Source organism: Alosa sapidissima, chromosome 23, assembly GCF_018492685.1.
Source record: "Alosa sapidissima isolate fAloSap1 chromosome 23, fAloSap1.pri, whole genome shotgun sequence".
NCBI classification, from domain to species: Eukaryota; Metazoa; Chordata; class Actinopteri; order Clupeiformes; family Clupeidae; genus Alosa; species Alosa sapidissima.
The window spans coordinates 20,276,922-20,290,484 of record NC_055979.1 but is presented as its reverse complement, the minus strand read 5'-3'; the positions used below and the strand labels follow the sequence as shown (position 1 = coordinate 20,290,484).

Genomic DNA, 13,563 nt, shown 5'->3' with positions numbered 1-13,563 from the left:
TCTGAGAATTGGTTTCTAAGATACGTCTTATTTGATTAAATGGGTGGAATAGAAGTCCCCTCTTCTCCGATGTCTCGAGTGTATGTAATGTCCCGAACATATGCAATAGAATAATAATAAATGATAGAACTGACTAACAGGCAGACTGCCCCAATTACTGGAGACCTGCAATCTGTCAAATCATGAGTTTCACCACATTTGAAGATTTTGTGATTTTCATGTCTTTTTATTGACAAATTTGTTTCATATTACCCCCAATCACACAAACAGTCACACACACACACAGGCCTTAATTTAGCGCTTGGACTTGATTGTAGAACAAACCTCACTGTGACATCAGGTTGCAGGGGTCATCAGGTGGACGCTGTCACATTAATGCACAGTAGTAAACATACTTTCAGGAATGAAATCCAGAATTACCCATTTCCCCCAACGTGCCTGTGCCACCAATGTCTTGCAGTAGATTGGCAGCTTAACACAACTACAGGTTGGAAAAAGTATTACATTTGCATACAAATGAATAGTCAAAAAATCAAAACTTCAAAAACTTTGAAAGAGCAACAAACCCCTACGATTTGGGTTGAGTTCATAACACCCAGTTTACCTTAAAAAACCCTTTAATACCTAGAGAGGCTGTTTGCCTAGGAGGCCCATAAGCTTTCACAGGGCTTTGAGGCTATGACTATCAGCCTATACCCACGTCGTCTGCCATCGAATGCAAAAATCAAAGCAAAACCGAAATGGAAACAAAATAAAGTAAAACGCAAATGAGACGAGTAACAAAGAGAAGTAAAAAATTTATTGCAGTATTTGCTCCTCCAGAAGTGCGGGGGGGGGGGGGGGGGTCCCTTTTCTCTCTCTAGGGGGGGGGGGGGGGGGGGTTGACCTAATACATCAAAATCTACATTTACAAAAAGAAAAAAAAAAAAAGAAAAAAAGAAAATAAAACCGACACCGCTCCTTCCTGTAGGCCACAGATACTGCATGCTCCGGTTCAAACAGAATAAATTACTTCCTGGAGACTTCACCGTGACAGCAGGGCCAAACAAGGGAGGGGCGAAGTCAAAGGTCATTGCCCTGGATACTGCGCTAAGCTAAAGAAATCCATCCATCCGCCGCGAGGTTAAACTCCAAGAACACTTTATTAAGAACATCAACAGACTAATTTCCAACATTCACTTTAAGTTTATTTTTTTTTAAACAGATTTTTTTTTTGTCAGATATAAACATTTTTGTTTTTGTTTTTTTCTTCTTGGTGTGTTAAACTATGATACAGTGGGAGTAAAAATCAAACAACCGAGTTTGCTGCACAACAGCGAAGGAGCTCCCACACATTGCTTCCCAAACATTCTCCTTCCATGTGTGCATCTCTCCATTTGTCTGTGTCTTTATGTCCTGGATCCCAGCAAGTCCTTCTGCACAATTTCTTTTGTCCTGTTTAACTTAGTCGAGTCCCATTGATCCACCAGCAGTTCAACACAGACCACAAACGTCCCTCCACGTTTTTCCTCTCCCCTCCATCCCCAATCTCTGGCCCTTCCCCCCCGCCCCACAACCAACTCTTATTTTGTGTGTCTGCACTACTCTCGCATGTCCTCTATAGGGTTTTTAGAAAATGCCGGAATCCCAATAAAGTTTGGCTGCAGAGAGTTCCTGTCGAAGTGTTCACGTACGTGTTTTTGCGTGTATATGTAAGGTATGAGTGTGTAAGTGTGTGTGTGTGTGTGTGTGTGTGTGTGTGGGGGAGAGAGATTAGCTGGAGCTGCCCTCCTTGGCCGCGTACAGTGACCGTAAAGTCTGCACCATTTTGTTAGTAAGCTTGTGCGCACTCGTCAAGGCAATCTTCTTGTAGATGATGTCCGACTCTTTAATGGTGTCCACCCAGGGCACCAGCTTGCGGCCATCGCGCTTCTTGGCCTCCGCCCACGTGCCGGAGTATGAGCCGGCCATCCAGTGGACGCTGTAGCCCGTGCTGGTCTTCTGGATGACCCGTGCGATCTGCGGCCGGTCCTTGTACTTGGGGCAGAGTATGGCGATGACGTCCATGGCCTCCACCGCTTCGTTCATGTGGCCAGTCGCTTCTGCCGAGTCGCCCCCTCGACTCCGCGAGCGCCGTGATGACTAGGACGAACAAGCCAAGAAAAGCATGTTAGGAAAACAATCTGTGCCAAAGCAGTGGACAGTGTTACATTTACATTTTGAGGATTGACCAGAGAGTGCTATTGTGGTCTCATATGACCACAAAAACCCTTTTCCACATATTGTGGAAAGTGACCTCAATACATGCTCTAATGTGGATCTTCACAAACACAACGACATTTTACTGCCCACAAATAGTCTTATGGATAGTTCTTAAACCTGCTTTTTTACCCCAATTCCAACAACCAGACTTTGTAGATTAATGTAGGTCAGTGTGACCTGATGTCCAGAACATTTTTATACTGAATCTGAGATCTGATAACTCCATAAATTGACTTGTTACAGAATGACACTACAATTCCATATTGTGACACTACAATGACACTAGAATTCCAGATTGTGACACTACAATTGACTTGTTACAATTCCAGATTGTGACACTACAATTCCAGAGATGTTTGGCTTTATTTTCTCACCCCAGGTGTCTTTTCATCCCCGTCACTCTCATCGTCCTCAGAATCGGCGGGTGGGGGCGGGTGGTTCTTGGGGCTAGAACCGCCCAGCAGGGCGCTGATGGCCTTGTTTCGGGCGTTGGCGCTCGCTGAGGCAGCCTCTCCTTCCTCGTCCTCTTCATCTGGATCCAAGTGCTCCATCAGAACCTTGAACTGTGGTGGTGGGGGAGGAATATGACAGGGTCAGGGGGTCCAAACTGTTTGGTCATTTCCAAGTTCAGTCAAATTTATCAAACATACATATATACATGGCCATTCCCAAGTTTGAAAAAAAAAAAAAAAAGGCAGCTGAAACTGATAGAGGGGGCATGCTTACGTCCAGATATTGCCTGACGATCCTCTTCTTAAGATCGTAGGTGATGTCAGCCTTGGACAGATCATTGCTGAGGAATTCAAGGGTCTGCCGGGGACTGAAGTGCACATTGTTCTTCCTGTTCACGGCTTTATCGTACACCTTGGCTGATTCCGTGGGAGAGTACTTTTGTATTTTACTGCAGGGAGAGAGACAGAAAGAGTTGAAAAATATCACAATTCACAATTGACATTTCAGACTGGAGTATAGTTTGTATGAAGTGTTGTGTGTCCATTACCATGGAGTTGCAACAGAGATGTGCATGTGTGTTTCTGTGTGTTTACTAAGGTTAGGAATTTAGATTTGTGCGTGTGTGTGTGTGTCTGTGCGCGTATGTGTCTGTGCGCGTGTGTCTGTGTGGTCCCCACCTGTCGGAGAAGCCGTAGAGGTTCTTAAGGTGCTGCTTCAGCACCAGCAGGAGCAGGATGCCCTGAGACGCGTTGGCAAAGTCCAGCAACGGGATGGGGTTTTCCGGGAGACGGTCCATCACCTTTTCGACGTCGTCCACGTCCGAGTCGGAGTCCGAGTCCAAGCCAGCCGCCTGTCGCTTACTCTTCTTTGGCCTCCTCTTCACCTCCTCGTCGTCGTACTCGTCCGAGCTGCTCGCGCTCATGTGAAGTTTCTCCTCGTCCGAGCTGTACTCGCGCTGCCTCTCCCGCTCCCTCTCCCTCTCACGTTCCCTCTCTCTTCTCTTCTCCTTCTTATCTCGATGTCTGGGCTCCTTCTGTAAAGACTGCAGGGTAGAGGGATTGTTAATAGCCGAGTCTCATTTCTACTCGAGTTGGATTTTCAAAAGGCCTGCCGGATAAATAAGTGGCAGAAATGCTCATGGCTTATGCAGTGAATGAGAGCAGTAAATGACTGAATGCATGTGTGTGTAGGGTCTGAGTTGGAGCACCTCCTCATAGCTCTGTATCTAACTTGATAATTCAATTCAATTTCAATTTATTGTGCTTATAAAGCAGCAAAACATTACACATGTATCATGGCGCTTTACAGAATGTAGGCAATCAAAGAAAGAAAGAAAGAAAGAAAGAAAGAAAGAAAGAAAGAAAGAAAGAAAGAAAGAAAGAAAGAAAGAAAGAAAGAAAGAAAGAAAGAAAGAAAGAAAGAAAGAAAGAAAGAAAGAAAGAAAGAAAGAAAGAAGGCCCATGGGTAACAGGGGAAAAACCCCCTAGAATTGGAGATACATATAGGAAGAAACCTCGAGCAGATCCACGACTCAAGGGCCTGACCATCTGCCTAGGGTCAATACGGACAGTAAGGTCTGTACACATGAGACCTCAATAATGGTTGCCTTAGTGATTTGTTGTAATAGTGTGACTAAATGAATGAATGGACGCAAGTGTGTGTGTCTAATTTAGAGTGCCTCAGTAAAGCTCTGTAATGGCCAGGGTAGCTTTTTCACCTGATCATGATCGCTTTGATGATTTGTTGTAGCAGTAAGTTAGCAGACTGTTGAAGCAGATTACTGGCAGAGATTGTATGCGCTGTGTGTGTGGAGGGATTGGGTGTGTCCCCCTACCTCTTTAAAGCTCTGTAGCAGGTTGCTACCTGACACAGACAGTGTGATGTCTATGTGGTGCATAATGAAGAGCGGCTCCTCCTGGCTCTGGAAGGGGAAGCAGGCCAGGTTGTCGGCGATGAAGAGAAGCATGTTAACCTCCGTTTTCTGAAAAGAGAGTGGGAAAGTAAATGTTGAGAGTTGCGGCTCGTGCTCAACAAGTCTCAAGTCTATTCAACAGGCTGCATCGGTTATTTTTCCTTAACAACCATGGGAACCATAATCACATGTTCCACATGAGAATTTGTTCTAGGGCTGCTTCGAATCACAATATTCAGATCATGACTATTTAACACAATTACTCAATGATTTTCTAAACTAATACAATTAAACTTAAAAACAAATAAAAAAAAAAACAGGCCAAAAGAAAGGACTTCATACAACAGTTACCACTATAAAGCAAAGGAATGTGCTGGGGTGCATTCAAGGCAAACCGAGAGCATTGTTGCAGAACAGAACGCAGCAAAGTAATTGTTATGTTGTTTGCATAATCAGGAGAAGTAATCATCGAAACTGATTTCATGGATTTGATTATTTGCACAGCAATCCTCACCGCGCTGTCGTCGAACAGGTTGAGCAGGGAGATGAGGAAGGCGCGGCGGTGTTGCCGGTTGCTGCGCACCATGCTGAAGAGGTGCGAGCAGAGCGCCGAGTGCGTTTCGTCCTGCCGGAAGCCCCGCACCACGGAGCCCGGCTTGGCCGCGATGGACAGCTGCAGCTGGTAGGACATCTTCATGCCCGCCACAGCTTTCATCTGCACACGACAAACAAACAAATAAGACGACTGACCTTTTCACTCCAACTCTATTGGATATTGAAAGGGAACAGCTCTCAGCTTCTGCTAAAGTATTATCTCTACTTGAAAAGATCTATAATTCAGTAATAAGACCCAGGAGGCCATAGGTTCCAGCGGTTTTAGAACAGCTAAGGTGTGTGTAGTTAGGCACGCCGAGCGGGGCCAATCATAATCAAGGGCCGGAACTATCCATCTTAGAAGTTCTGTTCAATCCACGTCAGCATGTGGAAATGTAAATATCTTCATACTGCCATGTGTATCTGAGTGTATCGTGTGGGGTGGGTTGTAAGAAAAACTCACATGGATGAATCCTGTGTATTTCTTGTCAATTTCAACCAGTTGCTGGTCTGACTTGTTTCGCATGCTGGGCTCGGGGTCCGTTCCCATGGCGATCAAGTAGGGCACACACTGTAAATGTGACAAAGGTGAAAGGTCACGGGCATGTTTTACCTGCATGTAGAATGGATACATCTGTGTATACCAGCACAGGCATGCTTGTGTGGGTGACTGCAGTGTGTGTGTGTGTGTGTGTGTGTACGTGTGTACCTGCACAGGGTGGACGAGGCCCTGATTAAGCGTGAGGGCGATGACGTTGAGGGCGAAGTGGCGGACGTTGGACTGTGTGTGGAAGAAGGCCTCCAGCACCTGCTTCAGGTAGAGCTGCATAATGGAACTGCTCATGCCGGATGAGATGTCTCCCATCTCCTTCAGGTCCTCCTGCTTCGACAGCTTCTTCCCTGCAGGGGGCGAGAGAGAGCAGGTCAGCAGGGCCTGACAATCAAACTTAACTCAACAAATTGAACCAGACTTCTCTCTCTAAGTTGGAACTTAATGGAAAGTTTGAGTTTTGCATGTGCTTGACATTCAGAATTTAAATTCCAGAATTTAGATCCAATTTAGTTGAAGGCCTAGTAGACAAAGAGAAGAGTGAATAACCAGTCTTAACCAACATTGTGGTCATGTAAATGTACAAACAGCAGCCTTCATTTTCTACAGGTTGATGACTGATACTACTCTAGGTGCCGAGATGTGAGGCCGGGGGGTACGTTAGAGACACTCACACTCTCTGTCGGCCTCTTGCATGCGCGAATCCTCCTCCTGCAGGTACGTTTGCAGATTCTTCAACACCTGGATCTTCAGGTTGTCCGACCTCTTCCTGTCTGACAGGATGTCGTTGTAGAGGTTCTTCACGTCCGGGAAGAACATCAGGCCTGGGTGTTGGATGAACAGGAAGCCTGGATGGGGGCAGACAGATGGTCAGAACTAGCGTGATGCAGTATTTCAGTGCCATTTCCGTTACCATGACAAGATGCCTCCCTACTGATGTAAATGCAAAAATGTACTCATCTAACAATTAATAGCCAATGAAATACTGCATCTTTTTCCATCTGGGCTTGATGTGATTTTAATTAACCTGGTTGGCTGCTGCTTTTAACCTTGATGGCTGCTGCCTTTCATGATATTTCAATGTGTTTTTCCTTTTTTTTTACCACTTTTAACTGTTTTTAATGATGCTTTTAACCTGTAGCACTTTGAGATATGTTGAAAATGTAAAGTGTGTTATAGATAAAATGTATTATTATTACTATTAGACTGAACCAAGACAAAGTGAAGTTTTGCCTCATAAATCCTTGAGAAAAATCTCATGCACTAAGAGTTTGATTATAAGTTGTATGTTATAATCAAGTATTTCTAAGTAATTACTTCCAAATGCTCTGCCGTACCCACACAACCTTAAGTACTTTATCTGTAATAGAGTTCTCTATTTTAAAAGCTTGATAATAAAGCTTCCTACCTGAAGTGCTTTAGAATTAAAGTATTCCACTTTAAAAGGCATTTAATGATTTATTGAACCATACACATATACATTGACAGTCATATACACAGACAAGCCCTCTAACGCTGGTAAAGAAATGTGGTGATTCTAATAGCCTGCAGCAACTTCGACACACAGTCTTACCCAAGCCAATGATGGCTTTGGTCTGGACCTCCTCATCGTCCGTCCTGGTGAAGTACAGCAGTAGCTCCAGCACTTTGTCCTTGATCACCACCTGAACAAAAGCAAGAGCGAGGAGTCTGTCAGAGCGGACAACAACAGATCTCTAGGGACACCAGAACACGATCGATCGATCGATAGATAGATAGATAATTGATCCCCAAGGGGAAATTCAAGTTTTTTTTTTTTAGATGGATAGATACTTTATTGAACACAGGACACACAGGTCTTTGCTTGAAGTTTATTTTTCCTCAAATGCCTTATTTATAGGAAACATCTGAACCCCTGCATCTTCTTCAGGTGGATGTAATTTAGTAAATAAATGTGCACACAACAATTCAACACACACATATGTCCTGTTCATTATACACAAGCCTGTTTAATTCTTCTCCTCGAGAGGGTATACTGTACCTTGCTGTTGCCTTTGAACTCCTCAAGGTCAAAGTCAAAGTGCCGACAGAGGGCCCCCACAGTGAAGAGTGAGCGCAGCAGCGCCGGCTTGTTGCTGGACAGCACTGAGCCGGTCGGGTCCTCCTGGTGCTGGACCTTCAGCTTATTCAACGCACCTAACAGAGCACACAAGAAACATCCCACACGTCAATCAAATCCTCATCAATCACCTGGGTGCAGTTTTTTGTTGTTGTTGTCGTTTTGTTTTAAATCGGACATAACTGCGTTGAGATTCAGGAGGTCTGAAGACTTCTTTTTGAATATCTTACCATAGTATCGGTTGAAGCAGGTGAGAACAAACTTGTAGTTATGAGTGACCTTGTTCACAACAGCGCCAAGGCAGCTAACTGAGTTTTGCACCACCTGACGATGAGACAGAGACAGACAGAAAAAACCAAGAGAAATATGGAAGTGAGTTTATTGTTGTACGCAAACTACATCTGCACAAGGCACCTCAGTGTTCCGTTCAAGCTTCCCAATGCCTGTTCCAACTATACGGAAGCAGTGCTGCAAAACATGTCAGCAAGGCATTTTTGTGACCACTCTAACTTGTAGTTTCACCCACCAGCATGCCGTATTTGATGATGAGCTTCATCAGGTCCTCCTCGATGGTGGCGAGGAAGGTCTCGCTCGGGTGCTCCATCAAGGGCACCACCAGCTCCAGGATCTTGGCCACGTTGCAGATCACGACAAAGTCATTCTGAGTCTGAGTGGACAAAGAGGGATGTTGAGGAGAAAGGTCAGCACCAGAGAACCCCATGTACAAACACATACATGTGCATACAGCATACCACCACTAGATGGCGGCAAAGAGCTAGTATTGAGAGAGGCTGTGTGGAATATAATCCAAGGCCTAGCCATGTGTTTCTGCAAAAGTGATTTGAACAACAGGCCCATTACAATTGCATCTCATAACAAACCATCAGATAATTGCAGATAACAAACCATCACATGCCAAAAAACAGCAACACCCAATCTAAGCCATCTCTGACATGTTCAGAACAGCACTCACCACAAACAAATTAGTCAGATTTTTGCTGCCACAACCCCTCTGCCACAAACACACATTAGCAGACAACTTGCAGGCCCAGGCTATTTACCACTCCACAGCCCACTTGAATTCCATCACACTCATTCATTAATTCCAAAAAGAGCTTTGCAAACGTCTGAAATACAGTTTCCGCAGATGGTCTTCCAGATATGAATCTTAACGGAGGGTCTAAAGGATTACAGTGTAGGTAGATAGTTAGGAAGACTGCTTACGTTGCACTTGGAGGTCAGGTACGGCTGCATGGTCATCGCATGTTTGACCATCAGCTGCGCACGGATCTTACTAAAGAGGTAGAGGGTAGTGATGCAGGACACCAGACGGTTGGAGTTCACTGCCTTATTCTCACAGTCTGAGAAGATACATGCACAAATCAATTAGTCAATGTAACAATGTGTTACCTGCACAACTATGTAAAAAAGATGACAAAGTTACAACACCTCTTCTGGCAATTTAACATGATATACACCGAATTAATCAAAGGTCATCTTAAGAGGCTCTGTACCTGCAAGAGACTCCTCATACTTGAGGATGTGCTCAACCAGATTGTCCACCAGCTGAACGCAGGCTTTACGCGCCGGCTTGTAGGAGGCATCCTCCTCTGCCTTCAGCAGCTGGACACACACACACACACACAGTATTAAAAGACCACAGAATCACTGGCTAATGAGGTTAAGGTTATAAAGCAGTACAGGACATGTGACTTTTCGTCCGCCAAAAAAAAAAAAAAAGTTAATTAATTAATTGTATATGATCACTTTTTCAGTCCTGGATTCATTTGTATGAATCAGAAACTTACGTTTTGAAGCAGCTGCTCAAACCAGTCATAACCCGTATCTCTGCACGCTGACACCTACACAAAGGGAGAATGGAGAGAATCAGTCTCATATTTCACATCTCCACTGACACTGGTCACAATCCCTTCATTTATAACAAATGTGTTGACATGTTAGGCATATGTCCACAGCCGGGACTTTTCTTAGGGAATCAAACACAACTTACCACGTCAGTAATGTTGAGGATCTTCCTGGTCATGGCCTCTTTGTCGTGATTCGGCGTTGGCGTGAACCAGAGCTTCTGGAATGTTTCATTCACAAGTTTCTGCAAGGAAGCAGAGCGCAAAATTATCACTATTCAACGGCTGGCAAATGTTCAGTGGTCCGCCTGCTTTAACCCAGGAAACACCTGTAACCTCATGAAAACAACAAATTCAAACTGCAACTGTGTGTGTGTGTGTGTGTGTGTGTGTACACACCTTAATGCCCTCCTCATCGTTGACCCTGCGGATCATCTTCACACACATCTCAGTGATCTTGCTGAAAGTGGGCTGCTCCAGGCAGATGTCTCTCAGGATCTTAATAACCCTCTTCCTCACACTGATGCCCGTGTCCTGCACACATACACACACATTAATGCATTTAGGGTAGCAGCCAGAAGCTTCATATAATCCCTCACCCAACAAGTGGGATGAAAGTCAACATTATGGTATTAACAGTATCAGAAACCAGGAAGAGATAATCACATCATTAAAAGAATAAAATTAAACCACTAATAAACACCTGACAACGCAGAACAGCGGTACTACAGGTTTCACCTCTGCCAATACCAATAAAAGCAACTGTAAAAACCTCAACCTTTAACGGCCCTGGCACCAGTCGCACCAGCTGTACTTACGCTTCCCCACCCCTAGATGGCAGTGTGGCGCTGAGCACATCACCTGATGTGAACTTTCATACTCCGATTGAACCCTCGTCTGGATAGTGACGTCCTTGGAGTCTGCACAGCTGGTGGCTGTTGGGGTTCTTTGGGTCACTCCATGAGCGACAGCTTACCCGTCTAATCTGACACCTGACTGGTCAAAACACTCCCAAGACTCCAGCGCCAACTACTCCACCAGAAACCAGTGATGCTGCATGCTATTGGAGCATCAGCACTCTTCAGTTTAAAAGCAGATTTCGATAAATATGAGAAATCAATAGAATAATAGAAACAGCAGATACTACAGAAAATGTTTGTGAAAAGGACACATTTTTAGTCTGACTTGGACTTGCTGCTCCTCAAAGTTAGTGAAAGCTATGACAAGTCATCTAGCAGGATGTTCTCAATCACTTTTTCCAGATCAATCAATATGGGTTTGACTTACGCCTGTAGGGTTAGGCGGCTGGCAAAAACATTCCATTGACATTACATTACACACTTTGCTTGCTGTGGTTACACTCATTTTCAATTGTGCTCCATCATCTGGGGGTCAAAGGTGAGAATTTGGCAAGATGTCAAAAGTCACGGCCTCCTCACCAGTATTCTCTCAATGAGCATGTCATAGTACTGCTCGGTTAGCTGGGGCCGGCTCAGCACGAAGCGGCCCAGCAGCTCCACGGCGGCCTCGCGCACGCTGGTCGAGTTGTCCATAAGACGACAGTGCACCCCACGCTGCATGTCCGACTGAGGAGAGGAGGGGATCAGAAAAACACACACACACGGTCAAGACGACACTCAGGCAGTTTGCACATAGTTAGAAAACTACACTTCCACCCATACACACCAACTTCCCGCTCTCTCTTTCCATCTATTTCTCTCTCACACTCATACACACACACACACACACACACACACACACACACACACACACACAAACGTATAGGAAAAAAACAAACATTCAGAAACCAGAAACCACACACACAGGGATTTTAAAAATAAAAGTGCACTAAGTAAGGTTATCGAAGTCTGCAGTAGTATCACTGGTTTAATTCCCAAACCTGCTGTTGCGAGACTGTGTTGGTTTGGGTAAGTGTGTTTGCTAATTAATACCAGTCGACTTTAAATTTTGTTTCCTAAGTACCCCAACAAACAAGCACACTTTGATCCCCTTCTGAAGTGTTGACCTTCAGCAGCAATAAGCACACAGCAACAGCAGCTGCTCACTCACCCTTGCGAGAATGCTGGGATCCACAGCCACCACCTCTGACAGACACTTCATGGCTTTGGTCCGCACCGCGATGGCACTCTCCCCCAACACTCTCAGAATCTGTGCAGGGACAACACAGGCTCAGGCTTGGATGTCAGCTCTAGTGTCTGGCTGAGTAGTTATCATGGATACGGACAGGGTAGCCGCACACACTGATCTCTTTTCAAGTTATTTGTTCAAGACGGACGTTTTGGCAAACAGCCTTTATCAAGTTTGTCATCATGCACACGACTGTGGCCATGACTGAGCTCCAACCCACCTGTGTTAAATAAATATCAAAGCTCTGCGCAAACGGCCTCATGGAGGCCAAATATCTGACGATCAGGCAGGCGTCTTCATAGTCAACAGTGTCCGAGTTCATCCTACAGAGCGAAGGAAAGGGGCAACAGGGAACAAGTGTTAAAGGACATAGTCACAAACATCAATTCCACTGATCAACAGGGAACAAGCGTTAAAGGACATAGTCACAAACATCAATTCCACTGATCAACAGGGAACAAGCGTTAAAGGACATAGTCACAAACATCAATTCCACTGATCAACAGGGACAGTCACAAGCATCAATTCCACTGATCAACAGGGAACAAGCGTTAAAGGACATAGTCACAAACATCAATTCCACTGCTCAACAAGGACATAGTCACAAACATCAATTCCACTGATCAACAGGGAACAAGCGTTAAAGGACATAGTCACAAACATCAATTCCACTGATCAACAGGGAACAAGCGTTAAAGGACATAGTCACAAATATCAATTCCACAAATCAACAGTGATTGAAGGTTGAGTCAAATTCACAGCAGAGTTGCATTGTTTTGTTTTTTTTGCCAGTAAGCAAAAATGATTTATATTTATGCAGCATCAGTTAAGCGACAGGTTTGTTGCCTAAAAGTTGAGATTAGTTCACCTTTGTTGAGTAAATGTTATGCCTCCAGCAATCATTTTTCCTCAAATCGCTTTAAGTTGCTGAAATTTAATGAATGAACGTTTCACGTTCTCTCATTGTTGCATCGCTGTTAGTGTCTTACGGTCTGAACACAGCTTTACACCAAAATCTTTTTAGCCGCTATTACATACAACTGGCTGCAGATGAGGGGCGGTAGACTGGGACGCGTACTTGAGTGAGCTGAACTGCGCGGGCAAGCTCCTGACGATAACGCGCAGGAATTTCTTGCGCTCCTCGGCGCGCTGCATGATCTCGCTGGTGGTCTCCATCTCGCGGGCGTGGTGCTGGCTGTCCGAGTCGTCGTCCTTCTGGTTTTGGTTCTTCATGGCCTTCTCCATCTCCGTGGTGGTGTCGCGGAACCACTGCGCGATGTAGAACTTCCGAGCAAACTGGAGGGGGGGTGGAGAAGAGGAGAGTGAGTTGGAGTGGACACAGAGACAGTGATCGCAGAAGAGGGAGGATTGAGGAGTCAAAAAAAAAAAAAAAAAAAATCAAAGGGAGAGGGTAAGAGGTAGAGAGAGAGGGGTTTAGAAAGAGGTAGAGATACAGAGAGAGAGGGGTTTAGAAAGAGGTAGAGATACAGAGAGAGCGGGGTTTAGGAAGAGGTAGAGAGAGAGAGCAGGGTTTAGGAAGAGGTAGAGAGAGAGCGGGGTTTAGGAAGAGGTAGAGAGAGAGAGCAGGGTTTAGGAAGAGGTAGAGAGAGAGCGGGGTTTAGGAAGAGGTAGAGAGAGAGAGCAGGGTTTAGGAAGAGGTAGAGAGAGCGGGGTTTAGGAAGAGGTAGAGAGAGCGGGGTTT

The 13,563-nt window shown here is 45.0% G+C and overlaps 1 protein-coding gene across 5 annotated transcripts in view; it reads right to left on the bottom strand.

Annotated features, from left to right (window-relative positions):
• Positions 1-1,123: 1,123 nt before the first annotated feature.
• The window catches only part of nipblb (NIPBL cohesin loading factor b), a 50,594-nt gene continuing 38,154 nt past the window's right edge, over positions 1,124-13,563 (bottom strand). For all 5 annotated transcript variants that reach the window (XM_042080394.1, XM_042080397.1, XM_042080396.1 and 2 more), the window contains exons 26-47: positions 12,940-13,157; positions 12,082-12,184; positions 11,784-11,882; positions 11,153-11,299; positions 10,113-10,247; positions 9,860-9,958; positions 9,657-9,710; positions 9,363-9,471; positions 9,073-9,209; positions 8,375-8,515; positions 8,079-8,172; positions 7,771-7,925; positions 7,324-7,414; positions 6,425-6,598; positions 5,910-6,100; positions 5,664-5,771; positions 5,121-5,321; positions 4,529-4,675; positions 3,372-3,736; positions 2,968-3,142; positions 2,616-2,804; positions 1,124-2,121 (exon numbers count right to left, since the gene is read on the bottom strand). In XM_042080394.1, the coding sequence (XP_041936328.1) occupies positions 1,753-2,121; positions 2,616-2,804; positions 2,968-3,142; positions 3,372-3,736; positions 4,529-4,675; positions 5,121-5,321; positions 5,664-5,771; positions 5,910-6,100; positions 6,425-6,598; positions 7,324-7,414; positions 7,771-7,925; positions 8,079-8,172; positions 8,375-8,515; positions 9,073-9,209; positions 9,363-9,471; positions 9,657-9,710; positions 9,860-9,958; positions 10,113-10,247; positions 11,153-11,299; positions 11,784-11,882; positions 12,082-12,184; positions 12,940-13,157 (3,501 nt within the window). In that variant the 3' untranslated portion in view covers positions 1,124-1,752. The remainder of the gene's footprint in view (positions 2,122-2,615; positions 2,805-2,967; positions 3,143-3,371; positions 3,737-4,528; positions 4,676-5,120; positions 5,322-5,663; positions 5,772-5,909; positions 6,101-6,424; positions 6,599-7,323; positions 7,415-7,770; positions 7,926-8,078; positions 8,173-8,374; positions 8,516-9,072; positions 9,210-9,362; positions 9,472-9,656; positions 9,711-9,859; positions 9,959-10,112; positions 10,248-11,152; positions 11,300-11,783; positions 11,883-12,081; positions 12,185-12,939; positions 13,158-13,563) is intronic.